Source organism: Aegilops tauschii, chromosome 7 (genome assembly GCF_002575655.3).
Source record: "Aegilops tauschii subsp. strangulata cultivar AL8/78 chromosome 7, Aet v6.0, whole genome shotgun sequence".
Classification (NCBI taxonomy): domain Eukaryota; kingdom Viridiplantae; phylum Streptophyta; class Magnoliopsida; order Poales; family Poaceae; genus Aegilops; species Aegilops tauschii.
This window is the reverse complement of record NC_053041.3, coordinates 108,593,865-108,615,510: the sequence shown is the minus strand read 5'-3', so window position 1 is coordinate 108,615,510 and position 21,646 is coordinate 108,593,865. Positions and strand designations below refer to the sequence as shown.

General features: G+C 45.8%; 2 protein-coding genes across 2 annotated transcripts; one reads left to right on the top strand and one right to left on the bottom strand.

The window, feature by feature from the left end:
* Positions 1–7,387: 7,387 nt before the first annotated feature.
* LOC109753361 (uncharacterized) lies at positions 7,388–11,398 on the top strand. The gene is made up of 2 exons (XM_020312274.2): positions 7,388–10,517; positions 10,618–11,398. Exons 1-2 carry the CDS (start codon positions 7,829–7,831, stop codon positions 11,034–11,036), a joined length of 3,108 nt encoding a protein of 1,035 aa, XP_020167863.1. The 5' UTR covers positions 7,388–7,828; the 3' UTR covers positions 11,037–11,398.
* A 6,369-nt stretch (positions 11,399–17,767) lies between these two features.
* On the bottom strand, positions 17,768–21,443 carry LOC109753333 (probable phospholipid hydroperoxide glutathione peroxidase). The gene is made up of 6 exons (XM_020312235.4): positions 21,070–21,443; positions 19,944–20,020; positions 19,793–19,854; positions 19,049–19,167; positions 18,792–18,959; positions 17,768–17,962 (listed from the first exon to the last, which is right to left on the bottom strand). Exons 1-6 carry the CDS (start codon positions 21,295–21,297, stop codon positions 17,933–17,935), a joined length of 684 nt encoding a protein of 227 aa, XP_020167824.1. The 5' UTR covers positions 21,298–21,443; the 3' UTR covers positions 17,768–17,932.
* Between the last annotated feature and the right edge of the window lie 203 nt (positions 21,444–21,646).

The following is a 21,646-nucleotide window of genomic DNA, read 5'->3' as shown; positions in this document are numbered from 1 at the left end:
TCATAAAATCATCTGATGAAAGTACTATATATAAAACCTACAGCGAAAATAAGCTGCATTTTCAAAAATACAGGAAAAGTTAGCAGCAGCGCTTTTGAAAATAAACACTACTGCTACTTACTACTATCAGTAGCACTTTCCCAAGAACAGCGCTACTGCTAACTAGGTATAGCAGTAGCGCTACCTTTCCAGCGCTACTGCTACCAGTTAGCTGTAGCACCTTAGTGGTGGCGCTTGTACAAGCGCTACTGCTAGCTATAAAACAAGCGCTACTACTAGGGTTTTTCCTAGTAGTGTGTAATTCTCTAATGGTGATGTACGGACTAATACGTCCATTTTGCATCATGTTTTTATATCGATATTTATTGCATTATGGGCTATTACTTCACATTATGTCACAATACTTATGTCTTTTCTCTCTTATTTTACAAGGTTTACATGAAGAGGGAGAATGCCGGCAGCTGGAATTCTGGGTTGGAAAAGGAGCAAATATTAGAGACCTATCCTGCACAACTCCAAATGTCCTGAAACTCCACGAAAGTCAGTTTTGGAATATATTAAAAATATTGGGCGAAGAAAGCACCAGAGGGGGGCCACCCACTGTCCACGAGGGTGGAGGGCGCGCCCTACCTCCTGGGCGCGCCCCCTGCCTCGTGGGCCACCTGGAAGCCCCCCGATGCCCATCTTCTGGTATAAGGTGTCTTTTGCCCTGGACAAAATAAGAAGGAAGCTTTCGGGACGAAGCGTCGCCGTCTCGAGGCGGAACCTTGGCGGAACCAATCTAGGGCTCCGGCGAAGCTGCTCTGCCAGGGAAACATCCCTCCGGGAGGGGGAAATCGTCACCATCATCATCACCATCGATCCTCTCATAGGGAGGGGGTCAATCTCCATCAACATCTTCACCAGCACCATCTCCTCTCAAACCCTAGTTCATCTCTTGTATCCGATCTTTGTCTCGAAACCTCAGATTGGTACCTGTGGGTTGCTAGTAGTGTTGATTACTCCTTGTAGTTGATGCTAGTTGGTTTATTCGGTGGAAGATTATATGTTCAGATCCTTTATGCACATTAATACCCCTGTAATTATGAACATGAATATGATTTGTGAGTAGTTACGTTTGTTCCTGAGGACATGGGAGAAGTCTTGTTATAAGTAGTCATGTGAATTTGGTATTCGTTCGATATTTTGATGAGATGTATGTTGTCTTTCCTCTAGTGGTGTTATGTGAACGTCGACTACATGAAACTTCACCATTGTTTGGGCCTAGGGGAAGGCATTGGGAAGTAATAAGTAGATGATGGGTTGCTAGAGTGACAGAAGCTTAAACCCTAGTTTATGCGTTGCTTCGTAAGGGGCTGATTTGGATCCACATGTTTCATGCTATGGTTAGGTTTACCTTAATTCTTCTTTCGTAGTTGCGGATGCTTGCGAGAGGGGTTAATCATAAGTGGGATGCTTGTCCAAGGAAGGGTAGTACCCAAGCACCGGTCCAGCCACATATCAAATTATCAAAGTAACGAATGTGAATCATATGAGCATGATGAAAACTAGCTTGACGATAATTCCCATGTGTCCTCGGGAGCGCTTTTCTTTATATAAGAGTTTGTCCAGGCTTGTCCTTTGCTACAAAAAGGATTGGGCCACCTTGCTGCACCTTGTTTAATTTTTTTTACTTGTTACCCGTTACGAATTACCTTATCATAAAACTATCTGTTACCGATAATTTCAGTGCTTGCAGAGAATACCTTACTGAAAACCGCTTGTCATTTCCTTCTGCTCCTCGTTGGGTTCGACACTCTTACTTATCGAAAGGACTACGATAGATCCCCTATACTTGTGGGTCATCACGGACGTCGACTGCATATCAATTCACCTTTAAGTGTCCAGAGAAGACCATTGCGTGACTAGTTTGTTCATAGACGGGTGGCTAGAGTGTAGAATTACCATACCCTAAGTTTATGAACTATTACATGGGGGTTGTTGGAGCCCCAAAGTTTATGGCTATGGTTAGATGTTATCTTAATTATTCTCTTGTATTTGCGGATGCTTGCATAGAGGGTATAGTCCTAAGTATGTTGCTTGTTCAAGTAAGAACAACAAACTATCATAGGTCCCACCGCACAACATATTATCAACACAATGAATGGTAACTGAATGAATTTTAATGAAAGCAACTTGGTGAAACTCCCGTGTGTCTTCAAGAACGACTTAATCCCTAAAAGTAAAACCATCGTATTATTCTTAGCACAATTAAGGATTAGCAAACTATTTAGTTTCTTGCAATTACTTTTACTTTCAAAACTGTTGCAGCTTTACAGTGAACTCTTGCTAGTTTCCATCAACCAATTCCTTCTGCCTCTCGTTGGGTTTGACACTCTTACATATCAAAAGGCTAAGCTAGATCTCTTACACTTGTGGGTTATCACAAACCCATTGTGAAAAATATTTGTTGGAACATAAAAAAGTTGGGTCAAGAAAATCGTCAAATAGCTTTGAGATGAAATTGTGCGGAGACGTGTCCGAGCGGCGGGGGTGGTTCTTGGGCAGCTGGAGAGCGTGGCTGCAGGGGAGGTGGGACAGGGTGGTGGGCTGGTGGCACGGGGCGGGCAAAAGGCGTGTTCACGGCGGCTAGTGCGGTGAGGCAGGGAGGCGTGATGGTGGCTAGACAAGGGCGCGGAAGAGCGGGGAATGTGCAAGGGTATCCTCCCATGAAATTTCAGGCGGTTTTTAGAACGCCAAATTATACGGGAAGGGTCATCTACCCGTAAATGTGAGGGAAGTTTGGGGAAATATACCAGATCCCATAAAAATATTCGGGCTTGCTGGAGTTGTTAGAGGGCTATTTTTGGCTCAACTCCCCTTAAACGGTACCTTTTTATGAATATGGGGGGTATAGGCTGTGCTCTAACTATTTTATGCTAATTAGATATGTTCTTGTCGATTTTCCTAACATTTTTTTATTATCCCACAACCGTAGGACAATAGTTCTATAGTATTTTCATATTGATAAACAAAGTGCATATGTACATAGAAAGAAAAGAAAAGGAAGAAAATCTATCCAATGCTTGTTCTAGGCAACATAATAATTATGTGATCACAAAGATATTGTTAGGCAACAACATCACAGATGCGTTGTGGTCCAATTCTATAGGTTGGGTGTATATTTTCTCTTTACTCAATGCCCGAACATCATCAAATCTTACTTGAGGATGAATTTCTAGGTATTAACACTTGACACTTCATTTCTGAATTTCTTTCCCGTTCCTGAGATAAATATTTCAGCAGCCTAAAATGATCATATCCATGGCAATTCCTTCTGGCGATTCAAGAGAGCTGAGAATGATATCAACATATATTGAGATACCCCTCCTTTTATTCTGAACTATCTCAAACTAACATGCTTGGGAAAAGGTGCAGTCCCAAAATAGATGCAAAGAGGTTTCCTCAAAAAATTCATTGCAGAAGACACAGACATAACACTCCAGGAAGAAAGTTTTGCTTTCTAATAAGTTTCTGGTATTAACCCTGTCATGCAGAAGAATCCAAAAAATCTTTTATATTTGAATCTGCTAGTGCTTTTCCAAAGCCATTTAAAGATGATATGAGCCTCCTGTTTCCGTTCATCCGGTTGTACATATTGATGGACGAATATCGAGAACTAGACCAAGTGTAAATCCGTTTATCTATAGCTTATGGATTGCATTTTGCAGCACTAATTCCCTTAGCTCATTAAATAGATGAAATTTCCTCTCAAATGCTTCCTCTCAAGTAGGAAGGTTTTGAGGCCCCCAAGTGCAAGGGTTTGTAGCAAGAAACAATTTTCCTTCAAAATGGATGACCTTGAGGTTTATCGAACATGTAGGAGTTTGCCAAGCAACCAATGATCAGTACATGCACACACAAATACAAAATTGCATTGGCCACAATGAAACTAACAATTACTAGTCGGTTTACTAGCGTTGCTAGTTATAAGGATTAAACTCAAATGTGTATGAAAGATTGATTGCAAAGTAAAAGTAAAAAAATGTAACGAACATTGATTAAGGTTGGAAGAAATAAGAGGAATGGACCAAGATCCATAGGTTCACTAGTGGTTTCTCTCCAAAAGATAGAAAGGTGTGGTGTACAAATTACAATTGCGCATTGATTAAACTGCAGTTTTATGAGTATGATTATACATGGCATAAATACATATGAGCATTACGTCCAAACATCTAATGTCATTACCCAACTACATCTATAGCTAATACTCCACCCAAGACCATTATCCAGCATGCATCTTAAAGTATTGAGTAAATAAGTATTGCATTTAGTATGATGACATGAAGGGGATGATATGTTGTCTTCACCCTGAGTTTGAAGGACAACTACATAATCATATTTTTATCCCTAGTGGCAGCAACACAATACACGCCGTTTCCACTTTTTCACCACGGTATATTATCCAAGGTAGATGTAGTTAGTATTGTTAATGTTCAAGTAAACAAGTGGCTGTCTTTTATCTAAATACATAAGTTGACGGCTCTGGTAGTAGCTTAATTAGCACGAGAATGTTGTAGAGGCTATAGATGATAAGCTCAACAACTTCGGTTTGGCCGCGACGACACGTTGGTTAAATTCTATCACCACCACGACCACCCTTCGGGGTACACACCTTATGAGTCTTACGCAACATGCTGACATAATGATCTTGTGTAGCTTGTGAGTTCTTTACAATCTGTCTTCACAATCTCAACACGAGCTTGTATACTAGATCTCCATGTGTATTCTTTGATAAAAATAATTGTATTGGTACCAAATTTTCCGTGACAACTTGGATACCAGTTAGCCCTGGCCATGGGCAGCCCGACCCGACCCAGCCCGAAAAAGCCCGGCCCGACGCTGCTCATGGCCGGGCTTGGGCCAAGATTTTGAGCCTGAAGGCCAGGCCGGGCCGGGCCCGGGCCCACCGTATTTGCGTTTTACCGAAGAGCCTGGCCCATGGCCTGAGGCCCGGCGGGCTTTACATGGTCGGGCCGGGCTTGGGCCCAATTTTGTAGGCCCGACAACCGGGCCGGGCCGGCCCGGGCCTAGGTTTTCTGCGTCGGGCTTGGCTAGGCCCGGCCCGAAGGATGGCCAGGTATAATACCAGTATAGTGGCAACTTCATCAATCATGGGGTGGCAACTTTGAGTCTGTTGTTTTTTGTTGACACATCCTCCAATGGAATCTTATTTTGAGGCCCTCGTTGATACGAAATCGTTGGTGAGGAAAGGATATTAGTTGGATAAAGAGTTTAAGTTACAAATCATATTAAATTGAAAATGTCATCTTCTAAATGTGCTACTTTTTCTCATAGTATACATGTTTGGGTGTGGACTCAACAGATATTCTGGTTTGTATGCATATGCTTGCAACATGCAACAACAAGAGAATCCTACTTTGCATCCATGTTGTGAAGGACTTAGCCAAATTTATCCACAATCTGTAGCAAGTCGTGGGAGAGAAATAGAGTATGAACGTTCGCTCTTTATAAACTTCGTTAGTTTATTGGCGGTTGAGGATTGCCTACTACTGACAAGTAGTGCTAATTCTTTGTATTGTTAATTCTCCAATGAAGATGACACTCGATGATGATTAATCCATCCATGTACTGACAAACATGCATGTCGAACTCCATTAGGCGGCCACCTGATCATCATCAAGACAAAAAGGATCTCAAGTTAGGTCATTGTTCAGGTGCTTTCACGCCCAAGTTTGACATACACAAGCTAATTAACACTTGTTACATGTATACAAAGTGGGCACTATTCTTTGCATCTATTTATTCAATCGGTCGGTCGTATGGCGGCCTTTCAGCGGGAGTGTAGTTTAATGTTGGTGTAGATTTCGTAGGAGCTCCAGGAAAGATTTGTACTTCAAACACACGATATATGATAAGAACTTCCATTGCATACTCTTTGTCAGATTGTTTAGGCGCTCCCATCAGCACGCTTGTTGCTTTAATTAGTTGGATTCAGGGTATGTAGCAGAAAGCGATCGGCACACTACATGCTTATTTTCAAGAAAGGTTGTTTCCCCTAACTTTTTACTAATGTTATGAGGTTTTGACTTGAATATATAAAGGTAAAGGGCCTTTGGGATATTAGTATACAAGATGTACAAGTTTATCAGAACGTATCAAAGTATGATCTTTGTGGGTATGTGTACGCTCAGACTTAGTTTGTGACCCACAGGTCATTAACTGAAATGAAAAGTCAGTAGTATCTTATACAACATTGGAATGTTGACCATGCAATCACAACACATCATATTAAGATAATTTTGGGGTTCTTTTGCAGGCAAAGCAGCAATAAGCAAAGGTTGATGTGATGATAAGTAACGTTAATTAAGTGGCTTCTTCGTTATATTTGCATCTACATATACCAGACTGCGCATATCTGACACATTTGATATATGTGATGATCTTTTTTTCCAAAAGATGATTCCATCATCATTTTTAAGAGAGGTAAAGGCAGTAGAGTGTGAACGTAATGCTCTAACAATCTCATCTTAATTATACTTGTTCAAGCTAATTTAGCTGTAGTTATGCAAAATAATATGGCTTATCATCTTCAGGTATCTCATGAGTCTAACTCACCTCAATCATACATGGAAATCTGTTGAGCCACAACATAACACAAACATGATCCCATCGCATCACAACATCGAGAACTGAGAAGCTCATCACCAACTCCAAGATGATGTTGAGCAGTTGTGGCAACTTTCTAGCATTTGATTATCCTGCTTTTATCATGTTTTATTTGGATCGTTACTTCAGTTGGACCTATTGTCTGTTTGAATTTGAATGTTTAAATTTGAAAACATTAAATGAAATGTCGTTGAATTGCAAGCATTGGAATTATCAAGTTTGAATTAATACATTATGCTAATATTGAGTTGAGATGGAGTATGTATGCAAAAGGATGGAAGAATTGACAAAGAAGTTTGTTTACCGAGTTATGAGATTTTTTTTTTTGCGAATAGAGTTATGAGTTACTCCCTCTGTAAGATGATCTAAGAGTGTCTTATAAAAGTTTACAGAGGGAGTAAGTTTTAGGGGAAGGGTTTTTGCTGAAGAATAGAGTTCTTTTTTTTTAGGGGGGGAGGGGGGTAGAAATGTGCTTATAATGGATTTAAGATCACCATGTGACACACGTAGTAAGCAATCCAAACTATTAAAGAAAATAAGATCTTTTACAATAAAAAAATGTGCGCATGAACCGATAGGTGCAACCTAGCTCTTTTTCGATCGAAGAACAAAAAGACCATATTCTCGAGAGTAATGACAGTCGACACCACAATTAAACACGAGGCTCGGCTAAAAGCCAGCTCGTTTTTTGTCCCCCCTACTCCTCCAAACCTTTTTTTTTTTGAAAAAAACCCTTAATTAGCCTTTTTTTGTTTTTTTACTCCTCCAAACCTTTATTAGCCTTTTGAGACGCTAATTAGTCGCGTCCGATCGATGGTATCCAAACCGCGAGGCCCGGCCCCACGTTTCAGCCAGGCATGCACGCAGGCTCTCACCCACTGACGCCGCGGCGCGCGTCCCGTACGTACGCGGAGTCAAAAGCCTTGCTTGCCGCCAGTGCAATGTGCGATTGACGGCCGCCGCTCGACGGCAGTTAGGCAGGACGCCGGCGATCGATCTTCCTCCCCGTCCTTTAAAACCCCGCGCTGTGCAGCAGACGTTGCTATCACCAAGCCGTTCTATTTGCCTAGCTCCGATGTGAGCTTGAGCTCCAGCCTCCAGCTACGTACCTACCTATACCCCCAGGCCCCAGCAGTGCTAGCGCCACGCACGAGCTCTCATGGCGGCCACGCCGACTACCAAGGTCCTCGTGTCCACGTTCCTCAGCTTCTTCCTCTTCCTCTTCCACGGCGCAAGCCCCGCTCCCGTGGCCAGCGTCGGCGCCGCGTCGGAGGAGGGCGACAGCTCCGCGCTTTTGGCCTTCAAGTCCGCCGTGTCCGACGACCCGAAGGGAGTGCTCGCCGGCTGGGGCGCCTCCCCGGACGCGTGCAACTGGACGGGCGTCGCCTGCGACCCGGTGACGCGGCGTGTCGTGCAGTTGGTGCTGAGAGAGCAGAAGCTCTCCGGGGAGCTCTCTTCCGCGCTCGGCAACCTCTCGCACCTCAGGGTGCTCAACCTCTCCGGCAACCTCTTCGCCGGCAGCGTGCCGCCGGAGCTCGGCAGCCTCTCCCGCCTCAGGTTCCTCGACGTGTCGTCGAACACGCTCGCCGGGACGGTCCCACCGGAGCTCGGCAACCTCTCGAGGCTCAGCTCCCTCGATCTCTCCGGGAACGCCTTCGCCGGGCCGGTGCCGCGGGCGCTCGGGAAGCTCTCCCGGCTGAAGCAGCTCAGCCTCGCCGACAACCAGTTCCAGGGCTCGATTCCGGTTGAGCTCACGCGTGTCCTGAACCTCGAATACCTCAACCTCGGCGGGAACAACCTCTCCGGGCCCATCCCGGCGGCCATATTCTGCAACCTCTCCGCCCTGCAGTACATTGACATGTCGTCCAACATTCTCGACGGCGAGATCCCCATCCGGCCGGATTGCCTTCTCCCCAACCTGACGTTCCTCGTGCTGTGGTCCAACAACCTCGTCGGCGGCATCCCGCCATCGCTGTCAAACTCGACGAAGCTCCGGTGGCTGCTGCTGGAGTCGAACTTCCTCGGCGGCGAGCTGCCGTCCGACGGCATGTTCGGCGGCATGAGGAGCCTCGAGCTTCTGTACCTGTCGTTCAACTACTTCAGGAGCCCGCGGAACAACACCGACCTCCAGCCGTTCTTCGCCTCGCTCACGAACTGCACCGGCCTGAGGGAGCTCGGCGTCGCCGGTAACGACCTCCCCGGCACGATCCCGCCGGTCGTCGGCCGCCTCTCCCCCGGCCTCAGGCAGCTCCACCTTGAGTTCAACAGCATCTTCGGCCCGATCCCGGCGAACCTCTCCGACCTCGCCAACCTCACCACCCTCAACCTCTCCCATAACCTCCTCAACGGCTCCATCCCGCCGGGCTTATCGCGCATGCAGCGGCTCGAGCGGCTGCACCTCTCCAACAACCTGCTCTCCGGCGACATCCCGCCGTCCCTCGGCTCGTTCCAGCGGCTCGGGCTCCTCGATCTTTCGCAGAACCAGCTCGCCGGCGCCATTCCTCCGAGCATCGTGCAGTGCGTTAACCTGCTGAAGCTCGATCTCTCACACAACATGCTCCGAGGCGTGATCCCAGTGGGCTTGTCGGAGCTGAGCGCACTGTTCTACCTCAACCTCTCGAGCAACCTGCTGTCCGGCGCGATCCCGGCGACCATCGGCGAGATGGATAAGCTGCAGGTGCTCAACCTGTCGTCGAACCGGCTCTCCGGCACGATTCCGCCGGAGCTTGGCGGCTGCGTCACGCTCGAGTACCTCGACCTCTCCGCCAACGCGCTCGTAGGCGGCTTGCCGGAGACCCTCGGCTCGCTCCAGTTCTTGCAGGTCCTCGACGTGTCCTGCAATGGCCTCACGGGGGACCTGCCTCGGTCCATGGAGAATATGGCGTCGCTGCGGCTTCCTAACTTTTCCTACAACGGCTTCTCCGGCGAGGTGCCGAGCGGCGGGGCCTTCCCGGGGTTCCCGGCGGACGCGTTCCTCGGCGACGCTGGGCTGTGCACGCGAACGGCGTCGATGGCGTCTGGCCTGGCTAGGTGCGGCGGCGCGAAGCGCAGAGTGCTCCACAACCGGCGGGTGGTGGTGCCCGTTGCCGTCACGGTCGCGAGCTTCACGGTGGCTATCATTGGGCTCGCCGCGTGCCGGGCGGTGGCGAGGACGGCGAGCGCGAGCGTGGGACGAGACGGGCGGCGATCCACGCTCCTTTCGTACGGCGGAGACGAGCCGATCGAGAGGGGCGACCACCCGAGGATCTCGCACCGGGAGCTCTCGGAGGCGACGGGCGGGTTCGAGCAGTCGAGCCTCATCGGCGCCGGGCGGTTCGGGCGCGTCCACGAGGGGACGCTCCGCGACGGCACGCGCGTCGCCGTCAAGGTGCTCGACCCGAAGACCGGAGGCGGCGAGGTCTCCCGGAGCTTCAAGCGCGAGTGCGACGTCCTGCGGCGGACGCGGCACCGGAACCTGGTGCGCGTGGTCACCACGTGCAGCCAGCCGGACTTCCACGCGCTGGTGCTCCCGCTGATGACCAACGGCAGCCTCGAGAGCCGTATCTACCCGCGCGACGGCCGCCCCGGCCGCGGCATGGACCTCGCGCGGCTGGTCGCCATCGCCGGCAACGTCGCCGAGGGGCTCGCGTACCTGCACCACTACGCGCCCGTCCGCGTCGTGCACTGCGACCTCAAGCCCAGCAACGTGCTCCTCGACGACGACATGACGGCCGTCGTGGCCGACTTCGGCATCGCGCGGCTGGTCAAGGACGCCGACGGTGACGTCGACGATCACATCACCGGCTCCGCCGATCCGTGCAACTCCATCACCGGATTGTTGCAAGGTTCCGTGGGCTACATTGCACCAGGTAAATCTACAGTCAAATTAACAGAAACAAATGCATGTTGCCGACGTTCTTCTCTTCAACATTTTCATGGCGTTCGATCTTCTTGCTTGCGTGGTTGCAGAGTACGGACTAGGAGGCCCCCCGTCGACGGAAGGCGACGTGTACAGCTTCGGGGTGCTGCTGCTGGAGCTGATCACCGGGAAGCGGCCGACTGACGTGCTCTTCCAAGAGGGACTCACGCTGCACGAATGGGTCAGGCGGCAGCGGCACCACACGCATGACATCGCCGCCGTCGTCGCGCAGCCATGGCTGGCGGACGCGATGTTCTCGACGGTGCAAGGGGACGACGTCGTCGTCCAGCTGATCGACCTCGGGGTCGCGTGCACCGAGCACTCGCCGCTGCTGCGACCCACCATGGTGGAGGTGTGCCACGAGATCGCCCTCCTCAAGGAGGACCTCGCCAAACACGGAGGCGCGGCCGCGTCGGTGGCGATGACTGCCAGCGAGGGGTCATGCTCCACCACGGACTCGTCGTTCTGAGATGTGGTTGTGGAAGATATAGCTCAGCGTCGCCTACACATTTTGATCCTCTATTGATTTAGCTAGTTTGAACACGTCATCGCAGTTAAAATATTTGCATACTTTTTTGAGTTACTTGTGCCTTTCATTTTCTTTAGTTCAGTTATAAAAACTATATAGTTTTACTATGTAAATATGGAGAAATTAGGGCAACTCCAATGCACGACACATTTCGTCCACGCGCGTCCGTTTAGATCGAAACAGACAGAAACAACGGCCTAATGCGTTGTCGCAAACGGACGCACATTCGTTTTTTGTCCGTCCGTGATCCATTTCCGGCCCAAATTTGCGTCGGTGCGGACGTGCACGGCACTCGCCCTTGTCTTCCCCTGGCCTGTCCGTCGGTGGCACATCCGCTATTCTCCCCTCCCCATTCACAGACGCGGCGCCCGGTCAGCCGCCATCCTCGCCGCCATCCACATCCAGTCGGTTAGACGCTGCCCAGGCCGCCGCCCGCATCCACACACTACCCCCAATTCCACGCCGCACCCGATGGCCGCTCTTGCCGGCGTTGGTGGCCTCTTTTCGCCGCAGTCATAGCACCTCCATGACTACACCACCCCCTCGCCTCCGCCACCGCCGGCCTCGCTCCACGGCCACCTCCACTTTGACAGGTCTGCTGCATGTACAGGGAGGGGCGCAAGGCTCTTCACCGCCGGCTTCTCCACCACACATGTAAGGTGTTCGACGTTTCGCCCGCAAGGTACAATGGATAGGGGATGAGTTCTTTTTCAACAACTTCATGTGTTCATGGGACGATGAGGATTTTGTGGTTGCGACTATAGTTGTCAATGACCACATAGCTAGGCGGCGGCCGAGGTTTAGGGGATCGATCTCGCGGCATTCTCCCGCGTTAAATTGCAACAGAGAGAGCGGACATTGCCTACTCTTCGCCGATTACTTTCGGTGCACGTCCCCAGTCCTCTTCCGGCGCCACTTCCAGATGGCTAGACGTGTGTTCAACTATATTCGGGAGGGAGTGATGGCGTATGATGATGATTTCGTATGTAAGGAGGATGCCCTTGCGGTTGGCTTCTTCTCTTATCAGAAATGAACTGCAGGTATTCGAATGCTTGCATGCGGAATTTCCGGTGATCTTGTCGATGAGTGTGTCCGCATGAGTGAGTCCACATGCCTTGCATCAATGTACAAGTTTTGCAAGGATGTGGTAGCAGTGTTTGGCCGGAGTACCTGACAGAGCCAAATGATGCGCCCGGTTGTTACCAGTTAATGTAGATAGGGGCTTTCCAGGGATGCTTGGTAGCATAGATTGTATGCACTGGAAGTGCAAGAATTGTCCATCTACTTGGCAGGGCCAATATAGGGGGCATGTCAAAGGTTGCACTGTCATACTTGAAGTTGTGGCTTCACAAGATCTATGTATTTGGCACTCTTTTTTGACATGGCGGGCTCTCACAATGACATCAACGTGCTTCAGCGCTCTCTGGTGTTCGAAAGGCTTGCAGAAGACAACTGCCCATAGGTCAACTTTGAGATCAATGGCAACCACTACAACAAGGGATACCACCTAGCTGATGATATCTACCCTTAGTGGACAACTCTTGTGAAGACAATCTCCAATCCAGTAGGCGATAAGAAGGTTAGGTTTGCTCAAGCACAAGAGAGTGCTAGGAAGGATGTGGACCATGCATTTGGTGTGCTTCAATCTCAATGGGCCATCGTTTCGTATTCTGCTAGAACTTGGAGCACCAAGAAGTTGTGGAAGGTGATGAGTGCTTGTGTGACCATGCACAACTTGATTGAGGAGGATGAGCGTGAGGACCAAATCTTCGACCAAGGGTTTAAATTTTAAAGGTGAAAATGTCGTGCCTGATCGTGGAGGACCGACAACATCTGCACAGTTCATCCGATTTCATCATAAAATGCGTGATTGGCCAACTCACATTCAACTCCAACATTATTTTGGTGAACATATGTGGACTCACCTTGGCAACCAATAGATGTATCGACTCTTTTCTTTTCAATGTATTTGTGAAAAGTTAAATTTTATTTGGTTTGTAAACTATGAGATATTTATTTGGTTGTACACTATGTGATTTAAACTTTGGGCAATGTTTAGATTTGTATGTAAAAAATGTGTAAAAATATCGCCGCATACCGGTCGAGGAGACGAAATGCGTCAGCCGGTTGGGCGCACTGACAAGCAAAACGTGGATGGGGCTGGACGTCGTCTCTACGGCCGACTCAAACGAACAAAAAGCGGACTAAATCTGCGTCCATTTGCGTCGACCTATTGGAGTTGCCCTTAGTAGTTGATCCTTACCGCATGGAGTTTCACTTGCCTATTTTCCGATGGATCGATCCTCACCACATGGAGTTTCCGCTTGCATATTCTCCGATGGATCCTGTCCTCCATTGCCATTGGGGCCGCCCAGGAGGGATTTGGTCATCACATGCCAACAGCCTAAAGGATCGCCAACGTAATCTGCTCGCGCTAGATCCGCCTATGCAGTGGTCATCGAAAGGTCTTCATGCGGGTTTCTTTCTTAAGATCTGATGGTTGACTTCGATGGTGAGATACAAACTATGGATGATGACTTGACGTAGAGGGATGGTTGTGTTACAGCGGTGGTCGCACCACATTTAGCTGTTGGGATCATGGAAAAGTGGCGGCGACAACACATGGTTGACTTAGGGTTGGTGCTATTTGAGCACTCAGTCTCTAGCTCCGGGGTCCTAGGTCTGATCCTTTTGGTTATACATGGCAATGGTGATGTTTTTACGTCATTGCCTTCTTGAAGTCATGGCTCGGATGTATGCTCAGACTAGTTCTTCAGGGTGAAAACTTAGATTCTAGCCTTGGTGGTGGGATCCAGTGACGGCGGCGCTAGAGTGATGCTCCCGTTCTCAAGGCTTGTTGTTGAAGAACCTCGTCGTTTATCTGATGCCATGAGATGGTTGGTGCAGATATGGTCATTAATATAGTTTATCGATTGCGGATCTGATTGCTTTGTTTTTTTTTCTTGCTCATACATAGTTTTGGTCTTATATGACTTTGCTATTTGCCGGCGTCTTTTATATGTGTGTTGGTGTTGGCAGTTTGCACCTTACCTATGTAGAGACTAGGTGTGTGCTTATTGTGTTTATATCCTCTTGTTGTTTCATTTTAAGTCAAAAACAATCCACTTTGTCGAAAAATATCAATTTTTTAAGGATTTTGCTACAAGTCAAACATCGGATTTTTAAGCATGGAAAATCGATAGTTATCGATAGTTTTTATGAGAAATTTAGTTGTCGCAAGGATGCAAATTTTCTTTAGCAAGCATGACAAATCCTTGCCATGTTCAATTTCTTGCCAGGATTTGCCATGCTTGGTAAAATAAATTATCATCCACATGACAACTAAATTGGCTATAAAAAAAATTTGATTTTCCATGGTTAAAAATCTGACATTAGAGTTTTAACATTACCGAATTCTAAAGGGCCAGTAATAACTAAAATGACACAGATTCTTGAGTATACTTCCTCTGTTCCAAAATGTAGTGCATATTTTGTTTTTCAAAAATCAAACATGTATATGTTTGATCAAATTTATAGAATAAATTATTAAATAAGTAAAATAGCACACTTCATAAGGAAGCTAATGATGCTAAATATGTATTGGGAATGTTGATTTTTTTTTTGTAAACTTGCTCAAACATGGTCATGTTTGACTTTCACAAAACAAAATATGCCCTTTTGGAACAGAGAGAGTAATCTGGAAGTGATTATACATTACGCTTATCATGAACTGGAATTCTTTTCATTGTATAGATTTTTTGCTTGTAAATTTTCCTCGGGACTTCGGAAACTTTTATATATCCTCCATTATGTGAAGCAAAAATGGACAAAGCTGACTTCTTGTGTGTAGATTATTATGTGTACATGTGCAGATATATGTAGGGTGACTCTCATATTCTCTTTTATATCTCATAAGTATCTTGGTAGATAATTCTAGAGCATAAGACTTCACAATACATCTCAATCAAGATTATGAGTAACCGGAGTGTAAACGATTTCGGGGTTCTATTCATTTTATTTTGAACTGTTGTTTCTGTTTGCATGCCAAACAACTTAATTGGAATTTTGGGAATACCAAATCTGATTCGGGCCATATTACAGACATCCAAATGCAACGTTAGGATAATTATGTTATATTTTTTTAAAGCCATAACTTTTGAACTGAGCATTGGAATTTAGATCCATTTTCACCGTTGGGTTTCTCAGGTCGAGCTCTTTGAAACTAGATCCCATATGGACATGTTCTGACATTTTTTCAAAAAGCAACCTTTATGCCAGATTAGACAAATTTAGTGCTACATAGAAGCAACTTCGCTGCACTATGTGTACCCGTAAATTTCACTAACATTCTCCCAACTTGCCTACCATTGATGCTTAGTTGCCTACAATACAATGAAGTTTCTCATCATTGATGCTCAGTTGCCTGCTATGGTAATTAGTTGTCTACTGTTGATGCTCAATTTTCTAACTTTGCTAATTAGTTGCCTATAATATTGTGAAGCTGCCTATCAATGTTTTCTTAAGTTGCCTACAAACACTCTAGAGTTGCCTACAATTTGCTAACGAGTTGGCTGCAATACTATGGAAGTCACCTATCGTTGTTCCTAAGTTGCATACCTCAAAACTTGCCTACTAATGGCGCTCAATTGCCTGCCAGTACTATTTTAGTAGCCTATGGTTATACCTGGGCATATCTCGGGTCGGGTCGGGCTTCGGGCCGGGCCAAAAAAGCCCGATGCTGAAAACCCAGGCCCGAGCCAGGCCCGGCCCGACCATCGGGCCTACTAAATTCGGCCCGAGCCTAAAAAAGCCTGACACGGCTCGGACGGCCCAGCTCGAATACAGCTAAAATCTTGTTTTCTGCAAGCTTGAGCCCGGCCCAATCTGCCCGTCGATCTCAATTTTTAGGCCCGAGCCCAGCCCGATGGCATGCTCAGGCCCGGCCCGGCCCATCCCCGGCCGGGTCGGGTCGAGCCGTCCGGGCCGGGCTGCCCATGGCCAGGTATATCTATGGTACGTTGAAAGTAGCCCATCGGTGTTGCTAAGTTTGCCTATCTCTTAAACTAAGTTGTTTACCGTACCAAAAGGTATTGTAAGCAAATAAGCACGATGTTAGGCTACTCACTAGTCATTGTAGGCAACTTACGGTAAACGTTATCACTTGGCAATCATTGTGCCCAACTTAGGAGAGCATTCGGAAAACTAGCGTCATGGAACACAAACCTAACATGGAGTTGCTTCCCGTAGCACTGAAGTTGCTTCCCGTAGTACTGAAGTTGCTTTTGAGAGAAAGTTCGTTAAAACATATGCACATGAGATCCAGTTTTGAAAAGTTCATCGCGAGGGCTCCAATGGTGAAAAAAAATATCTCAATTTCGAGGTTCCATTCAAAATTATACTTCCTCCAAAATAAGTGTCGCAGTTTGAACTGGGGTTAGTTCAAAAATGCGACACTTACAATGGATCGGAGGTAGTAGCATTTAAAAATATATAGAATTAAACGCAGACAGATCGTCAAACTCGTATTGTCGATTTTATCCTATTTGATGTATGTTAATTGAATGTGTCATGTATGTTCTCGACCAAACGGGTGCTTCGGATCGCTCCAACAGTGCGAAAGACTATGAGCTCACGGAACCCAAATAGTGCAGCCGTACTGATTAGCATTTAGAAAGAAAAAAAATGTTAGCTGCATCTATACAACCTCGTCAACGTGTGTACGTCATCCACGATCCCACGTATAGCTAAGTGATCGTCATTCTTTCGCAAGATGTACATGTGCCTGTAACTCTATACAAATACCACTGAGATCAATACGATTTATGTGTTGCATCTATTCCTCTTTCACAGATAAACCAAACTTTGTGAGGTTGTGAACTTTGTAATTGAAATTTCTAAGCTCATGAATGAAATTATAAGAAGAGAAAGCTAACGATCTCTCCTTAATCTCCTTGATGATACACCATAGCTTTCAAGGGACCCTCCATTGAATGTGCTCTTGCTACCCAGCGCGGCCTTCGGCTTTGCTGCATTTTGGTTGAGTTAAAGGCATCATTCGTACATCAATTTGTCCCCGATGCTCACTTTGGTACATCTTCGCACAAATACTACAATTATCTCCCTAAACTTGCTCAATGCGCTCAATTTAGTACAAAATGAGCCAAATGAGGCTAGTGTAATCTACGGATCTGGTTGTAATTATTATTATTATTGGTATTCGTTGTACTAACGTGATTGATGATGAATAGATCGGAAGTTTTCCGGAAAAAAAACAGTGATAACGAATGGCATTGCTGAGTCAGCAAATTTAAAAAATTGGCTTGTGTAGTTCCCGCGTGTGCATGTGCTCTGTTTTCTAAAAAAAAGGACCTCATATTCTGTTTCCTCAAAAAAGGACCAATTTTTTCTATGACAGACTAAAAATAAGCACAATATAGCACAGTTCAACAACAACAAACTGAGCCTTCGACCAAAGAAAACAGATGCAATGGCCATTTGTTCTCTTCTCACAAGACATGTGTAGATTTTTCTGGAACTCCGAAACAAAAAATATGCATGTGTAGACAACTGCGCCATGTACCAATTTCGCTCTTTCCACGTCATTGCCAAGAGGCCGTCAGAGTAAACGCTAGTATTGTTGCTCGTGCTTTCCCAAGCCCCCAACCCAACAATTAAAACCGAAGTCCGGAAATGTCTATACATATCAGTGAATTATTTTACAGGAATGGAAAACATTATATCGCACAAGAGCCATAATCACAAGTAAAACTATAGTTTCCACCCAAAAAAAGGCAATATATACAGGAGTGCTTAACTGAAGCCGGACTCAAAAGCACTTATGCCGCAGTGAGTTTCTGGATGTCCTTCTGCAAGAAAATAATTCGTGCCAACAAAACTGTGAGCAGTGTGAGATATCAAAAGATGGTAAGAAGGATAACATGCAGGGGATTTTGAAGGTGTTCTCCGCAATATTGTAAACTAAAAGAGGTTTAAGGAATGAGCCACTCAATGAGATACACAAGTTTGGCATTCCTAAATCAAGCAATTTGAAAGGTAATGAGTGTATTAAGCAAAACGACATTATGAACGGCGCAATCCAGTGGCAAAATGGGCCGAAAGCAAAATAGTGAATGAATTTGATATTATGACAAATTGACTTCTGACTGATGGACTATGGCTTTCCAGTCTGTAGTGATGAGTTGGTGACACGAAATCAACTGCAGATTATATAACCCCATCCACCACTGCAATTAAGTTATTATGCCAAAGTGAGCACCACAAGTCCTTTTGACTAAGTGGGCATTACCGCATTATTTCAGGACTCAAATCTTCAATTTCGTCTAAACTTCTGAATTACATAATCCTACGAAAGGCAGAAAAAAATTGACACGCTTTCCGAACCCATGCTGCTTGCTTGTGGCTGTGGCCCATCATTTAAGCTTATGTAAATTCCAGCACTGCCAAGGCTGTACACTATGACCTATTATAACAACTTGGAGCTTATGTAAATTCCATAAGGGACTGTATTTTACATATGGACAAATGAGCATATGTTCATTATCCTTTTAGCGCCACATGCCAACATATGCAGGGGAAACTCAGAACTAGAGATCCAAATTCACTAAAATTAGATTAAACTTGGAATTAATGATGAGAGGGATATAAACTATAAAGCCACAGAGAAACTTCACGCACCTCAATTTGGAATGGTGAAGTTGTTGGTGGGTATCTCTCCACAACTTTGCCATTTTTGTCCACTAGGAACTTCTCAAAGTTCCACTTCACTATATCACCCAAAAATCCTCCAGCACTCGACTTGAGAAACTTATAAATAGGGGCTGTAAATGGTCCATTGACATCAACCTGCCATTGTATGCATATCCAATTAATTGTGGCAAGTAGCTGGAAATAATGAATACAATGCATTTCTTCTTAAGCTGGAATTCCCATACCTTATCAAAAATAGGAAATTCAGCTTTAAACCTTGTACAAGCAAATTGCTTTATCTGTGTATTTGATCCAGGTTCTTGAAAACCAAATTGATTGCATGGAAACGCCAGAATCTCAAACCCTGCAATTTTAAAAAGATGAAAGAAAATGATACATCCTACTATGATCTTTAAATTCATGTTCATGCACGCCAACAAGAGATTTTTGAAAAGGGGATGAAGTGTTTCTACAGTAGTTGTTGGTCAGTTTCTTATGCTCTTAGAATAGTAAATTAATCCAATCAGAAAAGGCACTTTTTACTTTTACTCAAAACATAGGTGTTATTCAAAGGATATAATACAGCATATATTTCATCACTAACAAATAGAGAATGTGTCATTGTGTCCTTAAGAAAATAGGAAAAAACTTCCGTCATCTTGAACAATGGTTGTTGAGGCCGAAGTCGCCATAAGAATATTTCTTTTATTGGTAAGCATGGCACAGTGGGTAAACATTCTTTGTTAGTCATGTGGATTGAAACAGAAATTTTATTGAAATCCGATAGTTTAAAACTGGACTGGCCTGGGATAGTATTACCAACCCTGAAAAGTACCCGCTTGTTGATAGATAATTAACATGGATTGCTTGCTTCCACTGGCAAGGGTTCAAAAATTTGCATGGCACTGGCATGATTATCTAGAGGTCTCTCATGCCATAAGCAATGTCTAATCCAGTGAAAAGAAGGCGTTACCGGAAATACATATTACCTTGAGTCTTGTACTTCTCGTAAAGATGAGATAGCTCAGTGTAATTTGCTGTTGTAAGCCCACTGGGTTTCGCAGAAAAAGTGAGAGTCCATGCACAACAAAGAATAACTTAATGTTGGGATTAGGAAAAAACGTATATCAAGAAAATTACCATTGAGAAGCAACATTAACAATCAACAGTGCTTTTCCCTTGAACTTGCTAAGAGAAACATTTTTTCCATCAATATCCTGAATAACAGAGAAATGTTTCTTCAGGCATGAAAGTTAAAAATGGACACATATAATCACCTCACAAAAGTATGCTCATTCATTCATAAATCATGTATCAATAATTAAACATATAAAATGATGCTATATTACAGTCAAGGGAAAATCACTAGGGAAATAGAAGTATCGTAATATTAAAAAAATCTAAATTCCCAAACTACATGTTGCTTAGGGGAGAAAAAAGATGAACACACTACAACACAGGTCAAAATGGGCCACAGCCAATTTCATGAAAGTTAAATTTTACTCTTAAACCAAATTTTACCCCTCATAATTCCCCGTAATCTCTTATCGTTTTACTTGGACAGTGAATCTGCTTGAATATGTCCTCCATGTCAGTTTAAGTCTGCAAACCAACTACGCCAATATATCTATATATATTTATCCAATGTACTGACACATAGATGGTAAATAGATCTACAGTCAGTAGGAATGCATATATCTCCTAAATTCGAATAAAACATTTCATACATACATTTATTGAAGGTAATAACTTATTTTAAAAAAATATGTTACTAGCTCACGTTGTTGAATACTAGGACCGAATGCCATGAGCATTTAACACGGAATCGCACCAACAATTCAAACCGATTACCCCCTCGCGGGATGATGTTAAAATGCCGTGGTCTAGCAAAGTACCCCCTCCGTTCCACAATTGAACTAAAACGAGTATTAGGGAATGGAGGGAGTAATATATAAATCTCCAAATGCATTGGCCTGATGCGGCCTATTTCAAGCACGCCCAACAACGCCACCGAGCATATCAAATTAATAAAATATATTACCGATGGATACTGCACATCCCACCCACCTAACGACGACACTGCATCAAACATCTAACACCGCGACAAGCGACAGAACAGTACTACCAGCGACTTCACCGCACGTACAAATACAATTTCACCCACGGCGCATGGTCGCGCCTCACACGCAACCCAAGTACGATGCCACCGAAAAAGCGCCACACATTCACATTTATCCCGAAAATTACGAGAGAGATGGTCACCTACCTTCACGGTGAAGTCGTAGATGCTCTTCTCCGTGGTGGCGGCGGCGTAGACGACGCCGGGCGCCCGCCTGCGCCGCCGCGGCGCCGCGACGGAGACCGCCGCCCTGCCCCAGGCCCCAGAGTGGGCCGCCGGGAGGCGCGCGAAGGCGGTGGCCGCCGGAGGGAGCCGCGAGGCCTGCGCGGCGGGGTGGAGGCAGGTGAGCGCCGCGGCCGCGGTGGACGAAGCCATGATGCGGGCGGGGTGGGGCTGCCGCGCGTCGGCGGGCGGGCGCGTGGGAACAGAGCGGGGGTGGTGGGCGGGCGCGTGGTGGGGGTTTAGCGCGGTAGCGGCGCCGGATTGGTTCGTGCAGATTCTGGTTAAGGAGGGAGGTTGCTTTTGCCGATTGGACCCCTCGATGCTCTGTATTTGTAGCAAAGAAAAAAGATATAGCACCGTCCCTTAAATTATGTTATTATCGTGATGTAGCACATTATTAGCGAGGCATTCTATACTGATTTATTTAGCGAGATCATTCTCTACATGCAATAGCATGCTATTAGTAGACCGCTATTTTTTCATTGATTTGTAGTGGTATGTA

Excerpts from the sequence above, each read along its gene's own strand:
- LOC109753361 (XM_020312274.2), top strand. The coding sequence starts at position 7,829 with ATGGCGGCCACGCCGACTACCAAGGTCCTCGTGTCCACGTTCCTCAGC. Across the intron at positions 10,518-10,617 it reads CGTGGGCTACATTGCACCAG|AGTACGGACTAGGAGGCCCC; the intron begins GTAAATCTACAG and ends GCGTGGTTGCAG.
- LOC109753333 (XM_020312235.4), bottom strand. The coding sequence starts at position 21,297 with ATGGCTTCGTCCACCGCGGCCGCGGCGCTCACCTGCCTCCACCCCGCC. Across the intron at positions 19,168-19,792 it reads CGAGAAGTACAAGACTCAAG|GGTTTGAGATTCTGGCGTTT; the intron begins GTAATATGTATT and ends TTAAAATTGCAG. Across the intron at positions 18,960-19,048 it reads AATTTCCTATTTTTGATAAG|GTTGATGTCAATGGACCATT; the intron begins GTATGGGAATTC and ends ATACAATGGCAG.